We start from the raw sequence: 15,054 nt of genomic DNA on the forward strand, positions 1-15,054 counted from the left end.
GAGAACATTGTACATATAGCAGTACAATGCGTTAAATATGAACGACACAGAGTACAACTGCGAATTGCGGATATCTTTGAAAATGTCAATGAATTTGAAATGTGTCCTGGCAGCAGTAACGTCCCTAGGCAAAATGCCGCCCCTAGGCAGCGCCAAAATGCCGTCCCATTTTTTATACAGTATTTTTCATCATCCTTTCATGACTAAAATATTTAGAAATGTGTTGTATAGAGACATTTCCGACAAAATATATGCTACAAAATCTAATTTCATTTATTAATTTAATTCAATTTTTCAAATATTAATTCAGATACTTACATTTAAAAATACATCTGGCAACTCGCCAATGACCGGCAAAAATATTTGGATATATTTTAAATTAGACAAGTATGTATCTACCTATAGGTAATTCAAAAATCTACAGGTGTCATTGCTGGTCATCAAGGACGTGACCTCCAAAAACAACGGAAGTAAACTAGACATCTCGAACACGACAAAAAATTACAGTCCTGTTAAACCTTGTGTGTTAATTATTAATACATTTTGTTTCCAATCAGTGAGTTGATTTTTTAATGGAAAGATATTTCCGTTATAGGTAGCTATTTCTATATATACCTAATGATTCTCCATGATTTTCCGCCCTTCGAGTAACTGCCGCCCCCAAGCGATACTCAATCTGCCTACCCCCACGGGACGTCACTGCCTGGCAGTGGGTAGAACGGAAGAGCTCTGTAAAATTTTATTGTAAAGTTCTTTAGCAGATTTGGAGTAAGGACCTGATCGAAGGATCCTATTCCAGATGAAAAGAGGCAATATGACAGCGAGCCGCCGTCAAAGCTTCGGTAAAAACATAAATGAATAATTTGGTACAGTTCGGTTATGAGAAATACAGCGGAAAACACATTTTGAAAATACCCGATATACTGGATTATTTGTTAGTTTGGGTTAGGTTAGGTTAGGTTTGGTTTGGTTAGGTTAGGTTAGGTTAGGTTAACCTAACAAATAATTCAATATATCGGCTATTTTCAAAATGTGTTTTCCGCTGTAGGTATTCCTCATAACCGAACTGTACCAATAATTTAAAAAAGGACCAAACTGGGTGATCGGAGTTGGGGCCTTGAGTTGAACACGTCTGGATTAAGGGTGTTAGTAGGACGAAATAAAAGCTGTTTGTTTGTAAATTATTTTTTCTGCTGAATAAGTCTCACGTAAAATTGATGAAATTATAATTATTTAAGTTTTGCATTTTTAATGTTCATAATAAAACGAACTTACATACAGTTATTTTTGTATGCAATAATTCTATGACTTGTGTGTGAACATAATGATCCGCGAAACTTTATGAATAGGCCTATAAACTTGAAAATACTATTATGCTAATGAAAAAAACACGCACTTTTTGAAGACTATGAGTTATGGGCGTGTACTATGACATACATTATTGAATTTAATGAATGGAATAAACAGATAGCGGATTACTTATTTATTTAAAGAATAATAATTATATTGTTATAAGGTTTTTCCACTGCATTGAACTATGTCACCCAATAGAACGTATCTAGGTACGTAGCGTTTCCCAAACGTGCCAATGGCGAATAGTTAATGGTTTTAAAATATGCAACTGTTGACAGTGACGTCCTTAGGCAAAATGCCGCCCCATTTTTTTATCATCCTTTCATGAGTCCAATATCTAAGACATGTATTGTATGGACACATTACTAACTAAATATACATTTACCACTAAACAAACATAATTAAATTTAGATATAAAAAAGCGAATTCAAGAGTCTGAGGTTATATTTGGTTGATATTTCTGACATACATATTTGGTTTACACAGATTTATTATTTTCACACCATTTTTACTATAAGTATTGTACAACATGACGTAAAGAAAATAACTTTAGCTATTTCTATATATATACCAAATGATTCTCCTCGATTTGCCGCCCTTCGAGTAACTGTCGCATCCCAAGCGACGCTCAATCTGCCTACACTCACGGGACATCACTGCTGGGAATTTAAAAAAAATCACGTTGTGTATTGTTCCGTAGAAATTCGATTTATATAGTTCCTTCAATAGTTATACCCCGTTTACACGTGCATGGATTTACTGCTGACAGTACGTATTATCGTGCAAGTTGCAAGATTGCATGCGTGAATCAAAAAAGTTCGGAAGCTTCTGAATTTTCACGCGACATTTGGACTGTACGATATCTGTGCCTGCGCTGTAGAACCTAACCTAACTTAACCGAAAAAGAAATCTTTTTTTTTTAAACGGTACTTGTTGAAACACGATCTTAACATGATCTTACTCCCTACTTCGTTTGTCAACTTATGACTACGGTCGTATGTTGTAGCTTAACCACTGGGAAATGCCAATAGAAATGACGGATTTCAAAAAAATACTACCTTATTCTTAGGTCAATAATTATTATAAAACAATCATTATTCGTAGAATGTTTTATCACATTTGAATGCTCAAAAACATAGCTTGTAATCAGTAGCTTTAGAATTATTTTTAAATGTGTTAATCGTGCCCATTTTTTGAATATCAAAATGCCTAATTCTTGTCAAATTTGGGATCACAGAGATTATAAATATATTTTTTTATCGTAAATATTTCACTGCAATAATGTCAACATAAATTTTACTAATTGTTTTTTAAATGCGTTTAAAAATTAATAAATCTAAAAAATCTTAACACCACTGCACATGGATGTACTGAAATATGACTATATTCTAAAACATTAGATCGAGAGGATTAAAAGAATACTATTGTATGTAATAAAAATACTACTTTATGCAGTCATCAAATGTTTGAAATAAATATAAGGGAAAATAAGGCTTCAAAATTATATAAATAGATTATCTACAACGTTTAAGGAATGTCGAGGGTTATGCTTTGAAAATATCATAAAATATCCATTTTGACCTACGTTGGGCATGTGGGCTGTTAAACTTGTCTTGTAAATACGGGACGCTTAGCCAGCCTATCTATTATATTATATGCATGGTTTTTTTTTCATGTGGTAGGTAAACCAAAGGGCATGAGTAGGTACTATCACAGTTTGTATAACACTATTATAAATAGGTAAAGTTAGTGTACCTGTATTTAATAAATATAAATATACAATTTTGCAGTGACGTCCCAAGACAAAATGCCGCCCCTAGGCAGCGCCAAAATGCCGCCCCATTTTTTTATACCGTATTTTTTACCATCCTTTCATGACACCAATATCTAATAAATATGTTGTATGGATACATTACGAAAAGAGATATAGGTATAAGTACCACGAAATCTAATTTAAATGCCATCTCTGCTTCAATAGACAATATTGCGAGTCCACGGTTTCAGATACATTTTAAAATACACCTTCCAAAACTCACGAGTGACTGTCAAAAATATTTGGATAAATTTAAAATTAAGTAAGTATGTACCTACATATAATTCAGTTGTAATTCACAAATCTCTACATCACATTGCTGATCACCAAGGACGCGACGTCCAAGAACAATGGAAGTAAACTAGACAGTAAACTAGTCCTGTTAAACCTTTTAAAGTAAATAATACATTTTGGTTCCAACCAGTGAGCAGATTTTTTTAATGGAAAGATATTTCTGTTATTACTAAGCTGTTTAAGTATCTATTTCTATATTATACCTAATGATTCTCCTCGATTTGCCGCCCTTCGGGTAATTGCCGCCCCCAAGCGACGCTCAATCTGCCTACCCCCACGGGACGTCACTGATAATATGTGTATTTGTTTTTGTATATTTGTTCAGTATTTAAATATATTTAATTAAGTACTTGGCATAGTTCAAAGGTTTGGGCATAATATCGTTCATCTGAATCCAAAAAGATTATAGTACATATTGTTGAATTACTAATAATATTATTATATTATATTGAACTAATAATATTATTCTCTGCGTTGATTGTAAATAAAAAGGAACTGGCGATCGTTCATCAAGAATAAAATTCTAGATAATCATGTCAGTATTATGAGGGAGTATAATTTTACTAGGTGCCCCTAACGACAAAATATGAATAATATAGTGTTTTAAATAATGACAAGCGTGAGTGTAAAACCAAGACATATTGTGCAAAAGGCATATTTTTGAGATATTAGAGTTTGAAGTCCTCGTTTTGTTAGGACAAATAGAGTTTCTAAAAAAAAACCATAATATTTGGTTTATATCTACATTATATTGCACGTTCTTTCAGTTACCTCACTTTTACATTATCAAGTTCACGACTTTTGCAGTTGTTTCGCATTTAATCTCGAAATTGAAAAATTTGCAGATGTCTTGGTTTTACATTCACGGTGCGAATGTATCTGCTGTGCAACTGTATCATGGTGCTATATTATGCGATTACAGTATTACGCCATGCGCTTTTTGCATACTGGCGGTATTGCAACGGTTTAAGCCGGCTCTCACATCAAAACTCATCTCTCATGTCAAATACGTCGATGTGACGTCATCATTATTCACAAAACACACGTTGCCAAAATATGGAGCTCCGCAGATTGGTCGAATGAGACTGTTTAGTTTGAAAAAACATCTGCTGTTGTAATCGACAAGTTGCACGCTTCTCGGTCTGCCAGTCGAAGATGCCAGGACGCATACAAACACCTACGAATTGGTCATTCCTATACTGGCCCGCCGATAGCCGCATCGAAATATCTATACGTTTCGAAGGTTACGTGCGACTGTCGCTAGGTAGATCTGTGCGGTCTTCATATGCAACGCCGAATCGACGTTCTTGGAAGGTTTGATTTATGACTGTGCGGCAGACAAGGCGAGTTTAGATGTGAGAGCCGGCTTAGTTTCAAAAACAACCGCGATAACGCATGCCTTGATGTATAAACTGCAGTCTAAAAACTTTTTAAAAACTAAGTTGTTTCGAATGTAAATGGCATGTTTTAGAAAATTAAATATAAATGTGCATAAGATAATCTTTTTGTTTGTATCGGAATCTAACTTTGTTATAAATGATAATGTATTAACTTTTATCGATCGTATTTCAGTCGCTAGAGGTCCTTAGTAACATTGCACTCCCCCTAATGCATAACACTGTCCATATTTCAAAATTTAACCTAACGTAGATTCAATCCCAATTCATTTGTAACTAAACACAGCTTTCCCCATTGGCTTCCAGGTAATCTACTACGAACACGCCCAGCATCAGCACCACTACGAACACGACGACCAGGATCAGGGCTGGGGAGGATACTGGTCCAGGAGTATAAATAGCAATGACCAGGCCAAGAAAAAGGTAACCTTAACAAAGATTTCAATATGTAAGCTCTTCTCAGCGGCCAACGATCACCATTACGCATCCTCACTAAGGCTTATAAGATAAGACGACTTCTATAGTCACGTTGCCTGTTCTTGTTGGAGTACTTCCGTTAGTTTTGCACATTCAGGTCCGTGGTGCCACGACTGCCTTGCTCGGGGGTCTGCGGGTGGAGGTAGGCGGTATTTTAATATTTACGCCTTCAGATCTTGGATCCATATGCCAGTGCGCTCGAAGAGTTATTGTTCGTGATCTGACGTATGATGCCACGTTGCGTACATGGCAGGGGCAATGGACCTCCTCTTCCAAGGGCAGACAAACGCATTTGTTTGTTTTACAAATATAAAGTGGCGCATGGAGATAACCAGATTGACTCATAGGACTTCTCAGTTCAAAAAAACATCAATGTACCTAATATGATAAATATCTGTAGGCACCTCAAAGTCAACTTAACCCAAGTGCATTTTTGTCGAAATAAGCTCGGTTTGAATATTTAAATTATCTATATCCACAAATGACACTGATTCACACACTTATATTCGCAATAATAACCAATATAAACCAAAACCCTTATGTCTTAATTGAGATTTCCTTTAGAGCCAACTTATCCTAAATGCACAAGAGTTTTGGCTTTAATATATTGAATACATGTTGTATAAGCATAATTTAATCATTTTATAACTAGTTTGAACTGTTTGGAGACCCATTTTATTTTTTTTTCGTTTGGAACCCGCTGGAGAATGGTATTTTTTGCTATTTTAATTCTTGGGACTGGTCCCATATGTCATTTGACCCATGTTCCTAAATATGTGTATTGGGTAATATCACCATTGGATAATAATGTATATATTGTTGCAAAGGTACCTACTAAAACAAATAGGGAAAATTCTATGGCCGGGGTGTAAAACCACATATTATAAGTCATGTTTTTTTCCAGTAGAAGCGTTTTTGTAGACACAAGAAATCGGACAGAAAGAAACCAATTAATCGTCATCCAGTAGTACAATATTCTAATGAATATTTTTTTTAATAATCACAAAATCTTGTTTTTGTACCCCTCTTTTCAGAGGTAGATAAATTATATGTGATTAAGTTTGTTTGTAATAATATAACATCTTCGAAACATCCTTTGACTTATGTGCTCATAGAAAAATGTACAGAATCTTATTGATTCATTGAGTCAATAATAAAACGAAAAATGCAATTTCATGAGTTATCTCTGTGCTTTTACACCCTTTACTTTTTATCGTAATAAAATGCACTAAAACTTTTTAAAATTTAATATCTTCATGTACCTAGATTCCTCGATTTGCCACCCCTCCTAAAGTTCTACCATTCTACATGCATTACCCACCATAAAACACAGATAAATAAATATAATTCCGATAGGTTATACCCCAATACATTACACTCTGATGCAGGGCTTTGAATAAAGATTAGACTTGCAAGAGTTTGTTTTGCAACCTTCAAATATACCAATATTGAATGAGCTTAAGTGCATAAACCGAGAGCAGTTCAGTAGGTACTGTGATGGCAGACGGTTATAAATTCTAATAGTTTTTAAGTTGTCTTCCATAATATTTTCCAAATTGTACATTCTTTGATGTGTCAAATTATTAGAGTTCCGACTTTATTGGTCACAGAGTAACGTTAAAAGATATCTGCATCTGACCAAATGTGAAAAAAGTTGATATGGCAAAAAGATGTATCTGCTTAAAATGCAAGATAAATAAAATTTCAATCTTTTTAAAAGAAACGATTTGAGGTTTGTGTTGGGATGCTAATTCCGCTTATTTTGATATAAAATACTTCAAAACATCTTATAAACTAACTCTTGTCAGACTGATTTAAAAACTTTGTTTTTGCTCTCCTATAAAATTGTGTAAACAGCAGTTTGCCATCACAGTACCGAGTTGTCTAATGACGTATTCTTGACACGTGCTTAAGTTTATCCCATATTCTTCTACACTCGAGATCGGTTGTCTGTCACTCCACACCCCTTAGGTATTTCAGTTCCCATTATTGTTGGTCATTCATCGCTTTGTATTTTAAAACAAATTGAATGTACCATAAAGAATAAAACGCTCTTTCTATTTCAGGATACTTCTGCTTATGGAGACGCTGGTGCATCAGCTGGCGCATCACAGGGTGGAGACGGCCTCGCCTACTCCGGATGGCTGGGAAGAAGTGACAGTGCAACAAACGCTCAACGAAGAAAATAAAATAGTCTAAACAAGACAAAGTTGTAACGGGTGAAGGACGCGGGATTCCATTTTGCCAAAATGTCTAGAAACTAATCAAAATAATTTATTGATAGATAATAAATAGGAACTAATCATTATTGCTTTATATCTTCTAGCAATATTAGTGTAAATCTGTTGATTTTATCGCGACCATCCAGGCGCGCACACAGAAAGATGGCGTGAGGGGTTTACAAAACCTAACCTGTGTCACTAACTTCCGCACTCACCCTGCCAGTTGTACATTCCCTGTACTAGGCACAGTTATATTTAAATTGTACGTAAAACATTTCACCGTGACACAGTTCGCCGTGAGCTTTCTATCGGAAAGAGATTACCGTATAATATACGGTCTCCAATTTTATTAGATTCAATATGAACATTAATTTAATTTTCATAGCTAATTTCGGCAAAATTCAAGAATGAAAACCTAACCTAACCTAATAAATAATCCAGTATATCGGTTATTTTCAAAATTTGTTTGCTGCTGGCTTCCTGTAAAGTGTAAACCGTCAAGAACCGTGTTTTATTTAGACATGAATTTTATGTCAGGATTATACGACCCAAAGAGTGTGGACGGTGTTTAATATACGGTCATATATTTCCTATTGGTATATAGTGTCGAGGGTCCCAGGTTCGAATCCTGGGTCTGGCAAGTACACATATTGTTTTTCAATTTGCGTATGAGTCAGAGTATGGACCTAATAGGTTGAGCAAGTGGCTGATATCCATGTCTCGTAAAAATAAAATCTGTTAATACAAACCTCCACTCTGTGGAGGCCCATATGATCCTATTAGGATCGGACATGGTCGAAAGAATATATTTCCGATAGAATATTTCACGGTGAAGTGTGTTACTGCGAACTGCATACGTACAAGTTTCCGGACACAACTAGGCACCCGCATGTTTAGCCTGGCGATGAACAAGCTTCAGTCGCATGCTGCCTCTGAATATTAAAAGCAAAAATTTGATCAACCAACTCTTCTGAGGTCCTGATTAATAATTAGTCATGTTCTTCACCTAAATAATTTGTATTTTTTTTTGGGGGGGAGGTCCAGATCCAAATCACAAATTGTGTGCCCGCCTTGTTGCGTTAATGTCTATGGGAGGATTTTTTTTACTCTTCAAGTAGGCAGTTAGTTAGGTTCATTCTGTCTATGAAAATAATATATGGGTATAAGTTGTTACTGATATTGTAGATTTAATTATTTCAAAATGTCATTATGTGTGTTTTTTATCCACACTCTGGTTGAATCTGTATTTTACCATTATTTTTGTTTATACACTTAATTGAAACAGATAGATAAGCCCAGTCGCAGATTGTAAATTGTCTCGATTGCAACACGACGAATCTGTAACAGCGTCGGTAACAAATTTCACTCGATATGGGGCATTAGTAAATTTTCAGAAGCTGTTTTTTCATTCGTTTAGGCTAGCTGCATGACGTCACTGTCCCGGAATGACCTCGCCTGTGCACACAGAAGAGAGTTGTAACATTGCGACCGGGCTAACACAGTAGCAATAATAATGTAGGTTTATGTAATGAAGCTGGTGGTGATGATGGGAAGCTGGAATATAAAAGGAGATCTGGTAGACCTCGTACCAGATGGATGGATAGTGTCGAGTTTGATTTCTTTAAATAAAATAAAATAAAACGTCTTTACCCTGGGAATCCTAAACTGGAATACGGTTTTGGACAGACCTGGATAGAGGTAGATGCTGAAGGAAGCTAATAATAACAAACAAGAAGAAGAAACATAAAATTTTGTTAAATACCCAATTTATCACCGTTTTTCAAAGCATGTTCTGCATGTAGCTATACCAACGATTTATTTATTCAGTTTCCCCCATTTTCAGAACCCTGCTTTAAATATTATTAAAATATTATAAACATGAACAATTATGCATTGTGAAAAATTCATATTAGTCGAACTTGGTTATTACGAGGAAGATGGTATTGACTGAATTTGCTCGTTACTACTTTTTCGCGCCAGCATAGAACATAAAAAATCTGAAAACTATCGTAAAAATCACCGAAACAAGTATGACATTCATAAACTACAAAATAAGTTGTTTATTGTAATAAAGTGCTGAGCCGCCGGCGCTGGTAGGTACCTACTTCACAAAGCTTGAATTTTTTACATGCAATTTTAACCATATGCGTGAATACTTTTTCAATGTTGTCGACAAAAACACCAATTATGTACTAAGACACTTAACTAGTGTCATAAACGTAATCCGATCCCGGCGGCATCGTTCTAGTTAACTTCCCGGTCGGATTTTGTTGCTTAGGGTAGAAAATGTTGTTTTTAAACGATCGACACATTAACAGTTTTGCTCGGAATACCCAAGAAGTAGCTCGTTATAAAAGTAAATAAATGTATGGAGAAAATCATAAACTAACGAGATCTCGCTATTTCCGTGATCGTAATAACCGAGTTCGACTGTAGTTTGATATTTTCCTCTCTTCACGTGTATAGAATATTATGTTCGATTAATTTTTGGTTGAAATAATATTAGATACAGCTAGTAATTACTATTGTAATGATTTTTAAACTCTATGTAAGTTTTCGTTGACTAATGGACCTAATTTAACTACCGATCTAATATCTTAATATTAAGTAGGTATTGTTTATATTATTATAATAACTGAAAATGGTTTGTAAAATTGTTATACAAACTAAATTAGTGGCAATATTAATAGTGGCATTTAATTGTAGTATTTATTTTAGATGTATTGTTACGAACGTGTATTTATTTAGAAGGCAATGTTTAAATTAATTAATAAATAATAATGAAGAATATTTGACTTTTATTTTTATGCATTATTCAAAAAATGTTGTATCGAACACATCGCTGTTTACTGCCATCTATTTATATTTGTACAAAGCAGTAAAGTGTCGTGCAAAGAAAACAGGTGTCGCTATATGGTACTATATGAGTTTCCCGTAAGAAAAACTGTGATTATTTTCTCAAAGTACCTAATAGGTACTTTAAGAATTTGAGAATTTTCTACAAACACGTATCTCAAAAAACACAACTTTTCAGGAGAGGCAAATAACAACTTTATTCTCTCAGTTTTTAATTTAGAAATTAATTTTCTTTTATGAAATATCCATTTAGTATAGTTACACATATTTTCATGAAAAAAATGTAACGTTTATTTAATTTATCGCACTATACTTTCGACCGATCAGTCATATTGTCGAAGATACGAGAATGCGTAGCAACTTTACTGTGAATATTACTGCAGCAAACACGTATCTTGACTTACGAGAAAAAACTTCAGTATAATCATCTGTCGGAGTTCAGTATTCTGTATACCAGGGGAGGGCAAACTGCGGCCCGCGGGCCGCAAGTGGCCCGCCGGGTATTTTTTTGCGGCCCGCCATCATTAATTGTACTTCTAATTACGAATAACTTTTTTTATATTTTTTTAAAAAATATTGACAATAGATTAAAATTTGAAGAATTTGTTGTTTCGTTAATGTATTATCTCAGTATGTCTTCCTTGCATCTCGTCTCACACTATGTAACCACTATTTTCTATGTTGAACATCGTGACACATTTAAATACTTTTAACTCTGCGTTGCAAGGAAAAAAAATATATGCCCACGATATGGTGAAGAGTTTGAATGGATTTCAATTAAAACTCAAGTTGTTCCTTCGACAAATATCGAATAAGAACGTGGACCACTTTCCAACTTTGAAGTTGCTGAATATACCAGAATATAAATTTGAAGAATATGGTAAAATTATTAAAGCTCTTAATGACGATTTTTTACAAAGATTTGGTGACTTCCGAAAAATTGAGACAAGTTTAGCAACAGTACGCGATCCATTTTCAATAGATATTGATAATGTACTGACAGAGCTACAACTTGAGATTATCGGTCTGCAGTGTGACACTGATTTAAGAGAATTGCATCGTCGTGAAGATTTATATCCAAATTTTATAATGCCCTTAATTCAGACAAATTCGAACAACTTAAAGATTATGCAAGAAAAATGTTCGTTGTTTTTGGATCAACCTATATATGTGAACAAACATTTTCGATCATGAACCTCAATAAAAATTCTTTACGATCAAATATCTCCGATGCCCATTTACAAGCAGTTTTGAAAATATCAACCACAAAATTAACACCTGAATTTGAAAAAATGTACAACACTTTCATTCTTCTCATTAGTTTTTTTTGTGATGTTTATTTTTCGTGATAATAAATAGTGTATATCTAAAAATGTTATTTTACTTGCGGCCCGCCGCTCATTTTGAATTTTTGAATTTGGCCCTCCATCCAAAAAGTTTGCCCGCCCCTGCTGTATACTTACAAACACGTAACTCAACATACGAGTTTATAATATTTATAAAAGTCTTGTATTGTGATACGAGTTTTTTGTTATTGCTTAAATCTATTATGTTATAAAGTATGTTTTGTGATACGTGTTAGTGGAATATGTGCCTATTCAAATTCTGAATTCATTACATCAAACAACTCAAAACTTACAAAAATTGAGATACGTGTTTGTAGAAAATTAACGACGCTATGTAATTTCATAATATTATTTTTTGTCAGATAATCAATGTTACCATTTGCCATTGACAAAAATATGTCAGATAAGCTAAGAAAAAAAGCAAATAAAAGTGTCTATAACTTAAATGCCAATTAAATTAATAGTTAAGTTTTCTTTTAATATGGGGTGGGGTCCCAATCTCAGTTGCAAGTAGGAGCCAACTACTTGTTAAATCAGTAAATGCTGAGAACACTGCTACAATCCTACAAAACCATTAATACCTATTTCTATATAGTGGCGGTTTCGAGACAAGGAGGCCCGAGGCACTGGATGATTTTGAGGCCTCACACGGTAAAAATAGAATAAAAACTATTCTTCCAATAGTTCCATAATAATTAATATCTATCAACACACCTAGTAAAAATATCAACGTAAGTATCTCTTTCCTAGAATCGGATCTGTAAACTAAAAATAATAGTTATTGGAAATGCCAATATTGATTTTTTTTTCTGTACAAGTACGTAAGTATCTGTTTCCGTAGTTATGTCTATATGCCCCTTAGATGCTAGCTGCAGGGGTTTTGCCAATTAGGAAGGCAATAACTCTGTTCAACCAAATCGCTTCGGATGTTGATATATTCCATCTACGTGAGGATGAGTATAGGTGGACGTTATTTTATAAATTCTTAAAATAGGGTCTGCTTAACTCATCCGGTGTACTTCCTTGTACCTATATATTTTTTTGTATTTACACATTTATACTGTAGAATCTATCTCTTTTATTATGTACCTAATATTGTTTTAATAATATTTCGTTGTTTCTAAATGTCGTGTTGTGAACGTCTTAAACTTATAATTTGAAATGTCCACAACGTGTAAAATAAATGAATTGAATTGAATCACGTTTTTGGTAATATTTTATACTCAGTTTGTGAGAAATACGAATATTTTAATTTAAAGTTTTGACCGGTTTCGAGCTCTCCTTTCAAATTAATCTTCTGACGGATCGATTGCGCCGTCTGCGTCAAAGAAAATCGCCCCTATATTTATTAGATTTAATGTTAACAATCACATAACATCACAGATAATGGCGGGTAAGTAAGAAACCTTGGCAGAAATATGTACAATGTATTCAGTGTTTCCCAATCTTATTTGTGCCATGCCCCACTGCAACGCTTCAAAAATGTCCATGCATATCAAAACTTCATAGTTAACTAACAAATTCTAGGAAAAATATTAGTGCGATCCATGTGAGCTGCAAAGAGTGTTTATGTGAGATACTATTTTGATCAATTTTAATCTTAAATCTCCACAATTTGTGATATCAAAACGATTTCAGTAACAAATCATTTACAGCTCTAAAGTGCCGCATTCAACTAAATATTATGATGGGAATGGCAATAGTAATTTTCTCGGAAAGTCATGGTTGTAATATGAAAAAAATATTTTCGAAAATGCATTTTTTAACAACAAAAAAATGTATCAATTATTAATGATTTCCACATTGACCCCCAAAACATTCAAATTTCCCTTGGTGTGGCGTATGCCCTACGTTGGGAAACACTGAGTAGATGCTAATGAAAACTACTCGGTGTTCAAATCAGAATTAAAAGGTTGACAGTGAAGTTGAAGATGAAGTGATCAAATATGGACAAAAATTCAATCATTTCATGGTGTATTCTTCATTAAAAATAATTACAAGATAAAAAGAACTTTTTATATAAGTACTACGTTTCTAAATTTTCTGTTGAATCATATAAACTTGAAAATCCTATGTATTAATAAATACTTTTTTTGTACTTGATAGAAATACTGAATAAATATAGAATACTGAAATGTCATTTTGACATTTCATATTGATTTCCATAGTAATGCACGTATATATTAATAATTTAGTTTGCTAGGACCCCCTTAGCAACCAATAATAGTGGATTGGATTACGGATTTCTTCCGAAATAACTTTCCATACAAAACAGAATTAACTGAAAATGAATTCAATTCTGCTGAAATATGGCTAAATGTATTTAAAGAATGCATTGTCGTCGTATTCTGATAAAATATATTCTAAAAGTTTCAAATGTCTAGCTAGTCGGGAAGTTAGTTAAAAATCTTCAATCGTCCAATACAAATCTTGGACAAATAAGAAAAAAATTGTACTGGACAAACGAGAATACGAGCTAATAAAAACGTGGTAAAATGTGAGCAACACAATGAATAATATACAAGCAAAATTTAATCGGAGTGATCCAAAAAGTTTATACGTAATATATTTATGTGATTCACTGTAGGTATAGTCCAAATTCATAAACTGGAGATCATGTTCTAAGAATGTCAAAATGAAACGGAATATAATATTATTATGTAGATAGTAGATTATAATACCTATTCTATGCATAGGTATTTGACTTCACGCCCTATTTTTTGCCCGAAAATTTCTCATCCAGAACGATAGCAACCGGAATTCACAAATCGTGTTAAAATTACCACAAAAAATCCGAAATATTTCCAAATTCGGAAGCCGATTCAAATTATAAATTGTGGAATTTGAAGTATGGAATGCATTTTGGCGCCAAGATAATACAGACCCACCTAAAATGCGTTTATGGCGCCAGTTGACATGTACAAACATTTTTTTTCTTCAGATTTAATTTATTGCCAATACCATTGGGGTGAGACATTTTTTTGACCGTCTAACTCTAAAATATTGCACCGTTTTATGAAATATCGGACGATGACCTTTTTGAAAGTTCCCGTCGGGGTACTGACTGGGAAACAACTATGAGGAAAGAACACAATGATGGATATAGGATATAAGCGTATTGTATTCAATAACATAATAAATTTCGTAAACCATACACCTTTAGCATGGCTGAAGGTATTGATAGATTTTTAGTGTCCATAGAACAGATTAATAAGATAAAAATCGACTACTTAATCTGCAAACTGATTTAAAAAAAAAAGTCGACTCCGCGCAAGCGCACAGCTCGCGGCCATTTC

General features: G+C 33.9%; 1 protein-coding gene across 1 annotated transcript in view; it reads left to right on the forward strand.

The window, feature by feature from the left end:
* The window catches only part of LOC147074766 (uncharacterized), a 61,346-nt gene extending 53,808 nt beyond the window's left edge, over positions 1-7,538 (forward strand). Inside the window, exons 6-7 of the mRNA XM_085943246.1 lie at positions 5,164-5,280; positions 7,401-7,538. Coding sequence (XP_085799372.1) covers positions 5,164-5,280; positions 7,401-7,523 — 240 coding nt within the window. The 3' untranslated portion in view covers positions 7,524-7,538. The remainder of the gene's footprint in view (positions 1-5,163; positions 5,281-7,400) is intronic.
* The last annotated feature ends 7,516 nt before the right edge of the window (positions 7,539-15,054 follow it).

Source organism: Rhyacophila brunnea, unplaced genomic scaffold, assembly GCF_057557595.1.
Source record: "Rhyacophila brunnea isolate RB1 unplaced genomic scaffold, BYU_Rbru_1.0 scaffold_15, whole genome shotgun sequence".
Taxonomy (NCBI): Eukaryota; Metazoa; Arthropoda; class Insecta; order Trichoptera; family Rhyacophilidae; genus Rhyacophila; species Rhyacophila brunnea.